General features: G+C 36.7%; 1 protein-coding gene across 1 annotated transcript; it reads right to left on the bottom strand.

Moving 5' to 3' along the window:
- Positions 1–3,113: 3,113 nt before the first annotated feature.
- On the bottom strand, positions 3,114–5,761 carry LOC113762186 (GRF1-interacting factor 2-like). Its single transcript, XM_027305507.1, has 4 exons — positions 5,504–5,761; positions 4,977–5,053; positions 3,641–3,725; positions 3,114–3,573 (listed from the first exon to the last, which is right to left on the bottom strand). The coding sequence occupies exons 1-4, from the start codon at positions 5,600–5,602 to the stop codon at positions 3,265–3,267; spliced, it is 570 nt and encodes a 189-aa protein (XP_027161308.1). The 5' UTR covers positions 5,603–5,761; the 3' UTR covers positions 3,114–3,264.
- Between the last annotated feature and the right edge of the window lie 358 nt (positions 5,762–6,119).

Here is a 6,119-nt window from a genome sequence, read left to right as displayed (position 1 = left end):
TCTGACCCCTCACTTACTTTTGCTTTCTTTATTACTATTTGCTTCGCGTCAGGACTGAAATCAGATGCCAAAAGTACCCTGCCTGGATTGTTAAAAATGAGTTCCGAGCATCTTAGGAACTTGTTACAGGGGAACTGATGGGGGTAAATATGAAACAAACCCTTCACTTGGACCTTTCTATTCAAATGGCAGTGCATAGCGGGATATATTGAATTTTTAAGTCAATTGTCATATTAATGGTAGCTTTTTCATTTGCTTTGTGAAGAATTGAACCCTGTTCCCGGTGTTCCACTCTCTTCCAGTTGCATAGTTATTTTTAAGATGTGATATGCTGGCTGATCCTGCGGCATGCTTGTGTCTGAGAGGTTTTACCATCTCATTGGAGAACCTTTTCAAGACAAAGTTGATTATGGTATGCAAACAGATATCCAATGTACCGAGCTACCATATGCCAATTTACTGAGCGAAGGAAACTTAGATACAACGGTATCAAACTTAAGGAACAGGTTGGCACCGGAGTTAACTTACTTGAGCCACCAGCTTCGCATAGAATGAACGGGTAAAATTAGACATGGTCGGGCTGTAAACAAAGCAAAGTAAAAAATAATCACAAAGTTATGTACGGGACAGAAACTAATGGAACAAGCAAATTCTCTGAAGATTGCTGGTGAAAGGCATAGGAATTGTTTGGGCAATTTCAGATGCAGATAATTTTGGATGACCGTGAAGCATCACGACCTTCCAAATGAACGCATATCGGATGGAATTAGTATTAACGGGTAAATTTAGCATGGTAAAAAAAACCAGCCCCGAGTGGTGGTTCAACAGGCAATCAAGTGAATTGGCCATCTAACTAGGTTGGGTTGATAGTTAGATCGGATAGGTCATAAATTTCTTGATCAGTTAATGATTCGACGGTTCAATCGATAAAATTAAAAAAACTATTGATTGAACCACTATTTCAAAAAAATTGTTTGGATAGTGTATTATTTGAAATAATTACTGTAGCATTTTTTGTGATATGATGTACATGAGATAAAAAGGTGATTGGGAATATAAAAAGGTAGGTTGGGAAATGTGTTTGTGATGCAAGCGAAGTATTATTTGGAATAATTTTGGTATCCAAACACTCCCTATAGTATTTCTATAATTTAGAATATAGTATTGCATTATTTAATATAGCTATTGGTTGAACCGATCAACTTGCAATTGAACTAGCAATCGAATGAACCGTTCACCTTTGCGGATTAAAGCTCAGGCCGGGTTTTGTACCTATGAAATTTAGCTATTGTTAGAAGGGAAGAAAGCAATTTGAACAATACAGTCACGAGCAGGATGGAGACTAATGAAACAAACAAATTTTGTCAAGAGTTGATGGTGAAAGTCATATGGATTACTTTGAGTTTAAACAATTCAGATGCAAATAGACTCACGTGTAGCGCTTCTGTTCTTTAATTTTAATATTATTGTTTTTCAATGGCAACAGTTATAATACTCAACTTCAACAGAAAGGAAGATCAACTAAATTGTGGCACAGACGGTCTTACCGGTCCGGAGTGACCGATACCCAGCGATAAAAAAAAAAAAAAAAAGGAAGATCAACTAAATTGTACAAGGGTTAAAGGGGAAATAGCCCAGTTAAACCATAAAGGTGCAATGATGCACCCTCTAAATTATTTTAATTATTTTAGCTGCAGGATGCTGGATTTGAAGTCTCCATCTACCATAGCTCATAAAGAAATTTTAAATCTCTCTTGGTGATCCACTTATATTCTTTGATAAATATGAAGCATTGCTAACACTAATGCCAAAAAAATAATAATAATAAAATTTTCGAGTATCACTACCTTCTAAGAACCAACTCGCTTTAGAGGAGCTGGTCACCAGGTAAAGCATAAAATATAAATCTAACTGCAAGTCAAGAGTTTGAATCTTTACACACTCCCTCTAACTCCCCTTAACTCAATTGGACCCTTCCTGAAATATTGCACATCTCCTTTGCTCTGGAGGTAGGAACCACTCCCTCTAACTTCCCTTGACTTAGTTAGGCCCTCTCCTAAATAGGTTAGAGTAAGAGTTGACAATTGGCACAACAACAACAACAACAAATTTGTAAGGCCTTGCTCTCTATTATTTTATATTTCACAAAATTGTTTATGGAGAATAATTAGAAATCAGCTAAAGCTACTCTTTTATTGATTATGGATTTTCAACTTTTTTTGTTATTAAAAAAATCTATAATTTGAACACAAAAGTAAATAAAAATATTAGAAAAATTGATTATCCAAAATCAAAGATCATAATTAGCTAAAATAATCAATCGAAAACAAGCCATAAATTCATGCATCTTGGCTTACTATTCTTCATGAAGGAAATTTGGCAAGAATTAGGGCTATAAACTAACCAAACTGTTCGTAAGCAGTTTGGTTAAATGATCGACTTAACTTGACATTGACTAAATTTGAGTCGATCTCGAGTGCTCGATTAGTCAAACGAGTCGAATATCAAGCGTTGATATGTTAAGTTCGAAAGTTTGACGAACCTTATCAAGCATTACGTATTATAATATATATATATATAAACGCATAGTATAAATTACATATAATAGACTTGAGCTTACTCGATCCCAAACGAGTCGATCTCAAACGCCTCATAGGGCTTAGCAAATCAAACTTAATCATAGAAATTCATACTTGACCAAGTCGAGCTCGATCTCAAACATTGTTGTATCAAGTTGAGCTCGAAGTCAAGCATGACATTGCTTGGGATCAACTCAACTCGTTTGCCTACTCAGTAAAAATAGCTAGTTCTAGACTTCTGGCCAGCGTAGTCAGGGCCTAAGTAGAGGAGGGGCGTGCCGTAGGCATCTTGTCTTAGAACTTAGGGGGACCTACATGAGAATAACCATCTCATCTGTAAATCAAGGTCAGCCATCCCACCTTTCAAAGCATCTATAACAATAGTAGTAGGTAATACGACAACGTTTATCTGGGGTAAAGAGCAAACAAGGAGGAGTTGGTATTCTTTTCAAAGCAATTGTAAGATAACAAACTACCCTGCATGCCCATCCCACCTCCCCTCAAAAGTGAGAAAGAATGGAGGAAAAGCATAACTGAGCAAACAATGCAGAACCAATGGGAATTTTACTCATGAAGGAAATAGAAGAAGATGCAATATTCTCTGGTTAAATACAAACTAACATGAAATGGTCATTCTTTCGAAGCTCTCAACCCTAGCCCTATCAAGACTCGAATGTTCCAAAGCTCATTTTCCTTGGCCATCACCAGAATTTGCATCCAAGGAACTTTGCTTACTGCCTCGTCCCTCCATCAAACTGCCTGAATTAGAAAGCCCAGTTTGCATGATTTGATGCATGCCATGGTTGGAACCACCTTGACCTTGGAATTGTTGCTGTGCCTGGAAATGGAGCAATTGATGTTGCTGATCTTGAGATCGGAGAGCACTAAGCTGGAAGGGCAACTTCTGAACAGGAACTCCTTGATGCTGCTGCATTGTTGTGGCTTGAGCTTGTTGCACATAAATTCCTTGTTGAGCACCAGAACTTGAAGGAAGCTGTAACATATTCTTAGACGTTGGAAAGAAGTTATATCAACAATGAGACTAAATGACTTTAACCCACCTGTGGAGGCGTTGCTGATGGTTGTGGTTGAGCATCAGCAATGGCAGCTAAATACATCAAATTTCTCTGCAGGACTGCTTGATACCTTAATCATTCACAAAGTCACAATGATGTCAAGAACGCTCTGCTTGAATACAAGTACTGGCAAAGGAGGCTAAAAGCTTAGCACTTCAAATTCCTCTCAGATTCAAGCAGCTGACAAAATCAGAGGACATACACAGAACTTGTACACAAATTCAGCAAATTAGAGAATAGCGTAGATCTTATTTCAAAGTGAAATTACTAAAGTTCGACATCTGAGGAAAAAATGGTTTAATGCCAATGAATCTGATATAATTCTTTGGTAACTTTAAACTAGCATAGCTGATATATAAAAAAGTTCAGCAAGTATATCAGCTGGATAAAACAACCCTTCATAGTTCAACTACTCATACAATTCTAAACTACTGATACCAATTTTTGCTTAGTGATATCATGCTGGCTGGAAAGTTTAACTATTAATGAAATTTAAGTCCCTGGTCTCAATGTATTATATTATTAATTTTTAAACAACCCCATCTTCAGCAAATCTTGATGCTAATATGAGTAGCAGTAAAGATGCCTATCCTTGGAGATCTTTTACTCAAGATACACATCAACAATTATACAACTGTTTGGCTCGTTCCACTATATTCTTATTTGTTTCTCCAACATTTATAAACAAGTAACAGGCACAGATGGAGACTGTAACATGAGGATTGATAGATGAACTCAAATTTAAACTACATTTTGTCAAACCTCGTTATCAAAAATGCACTTTTAACAATGGGACTGTTTTCATGTGAGAAAGCATCACAATAAAATGTTTCCATTTGTTTCTCCTTATTGAAATTCTAAACTTTGAAACGGTCCTATCCCTGGTAGAGAAAAAGAGAGGGGGGGGGGGGGGTGGAATAGAAGAGGTACTTGGTGCCAGCAACTACTATAACTATCTTCATCACACATCATTTGGGTACGCCATAATTCAGCTACATTATTTTCCCGTGACAATTTTAGGGATCTAGTGGCATAGATTCAAGCTCTAAAGAGGACACTTCGAGTGAATACCATACGATTCATAACGTGAAAGATTTTATAGAGAAGAAACTAGAATGACAATTCAAGGACTCTAAATGCTCAAAGAAAACTTGATGACTAGTTCAGGGATTCATCAGCTGAAGGCCACAGGGCTTATCCCAAATGATAAATGTATCCCACAACAGAAAGCAAAGAAGAAGAAAAGAAGCTTTACACCAGAGGGAGGCAATGTACGATCAATGCAAACAAATACGCTTTTTTCAAAAAAATAGTAACTTACTGGGCACACTCTGAAACTTTGCCAAGGTTTTGATTTTCCAGTATAGCCAAAATCAAATTTTTGTTGTCATCCAAGCACTGCATCAGTCATCAACACACACACTCAGTAGTCACGTAATTCAATACTAGTATTTATTAATCGCGAAAATAATAAAGATATTGGTACCAATTTATCCATCTATTTCTTGGGGGGTAAAAAACTTAATAGGGCATAATAAGACGTCTAAGATGCATCAGATTTTCAAGACAAAAATTCCGAAAGAAAGAAGCTATCCAGATTATTCATTTCTTCTCGATAGAATGGGAGGAGGAAGGATATGACTTCAAATTTGGTAATGAAAAACCAGAGGACGTCCATGTCCAAGCCAGCCAACCGGAAAAGTAATAAAACTCAAGGAACAAAGCTGCATCGGGAAATCTTGTCAAATCCTTGACATAAATTTCATCTTCTCAAGTAAAAGGAATTTTCTTGATGGTTGGAAAAGAGAAGGGTTTGGAAAAGATGGAATAGTAAAAGTGAAAATGTACCTTCTGAATCTGCTCAGTGGTGATGGAATTAGGAGAAAATGGCAAGGAAGGAGGAGGAGAAGAAGTGAGAGCCGGCGTTGGCTGCTGCTGCTGCTGCATTTTTTTAAAAAAAAAATTATTTCTTTTGGTCTGATAGAAAATTATACAGCTCCTCCTTTTGATTCTTCAAATCTTAAACCCTAAGAAAGCTTTGGTTTTGATTTTAAGATGAAGTGAAAGAAGTGACAAGAAAAAGCGCGTTATGATCGGATTTGCGGAGGCCGGGCCAGAAAGAAAGAAACATGTATCGTATATGTGTGGGATGATGTCTAAGTCAAACGGAGGAGTTAGTGAGAAATGGCAGTAAATGTAATTTATTGAATTGTAAATTATTTGAGGTAATTTTGTAAAAAAATATTGTTATATATATATATAAGTATGTAAAATAAAAAAATAATTAAAAAATGTGTTAAGAACGAAAGTAAATCAGTGTGTAAATAAAATATAATTATTTACTATACAAAGTTCCAAACACTTTGGCGGAAGACCAAGACCTCCACTGTAGTACATCTGTACACGGCTTGTCCCTTCAGAAACAACGTCGTATTGGGCACTTTGCAGCAGCCAGGGGGGCGGC

Source organism: Coffea eugenioides, chromosome 2 (assembly GCF_003713205.1).
Source record: "Coffea eugenioides isolate CCC68of chromosome 2, Ceug_1.0, whole genome shotgun sequence".
Classification (NCBI taxonomy): domain Eukaryota; kingdom Viridiplantae; phylum Streptophyta; class Magnoliopsida; order Gentianales; family Rubiaceae; genus Coffea; species Coffea eugenioides.
The sequence above is the reverse complement of the archived record's forward strand: the minus strand, read 5'-3'. Positions and strand labels throughout refer to the sequence as shown.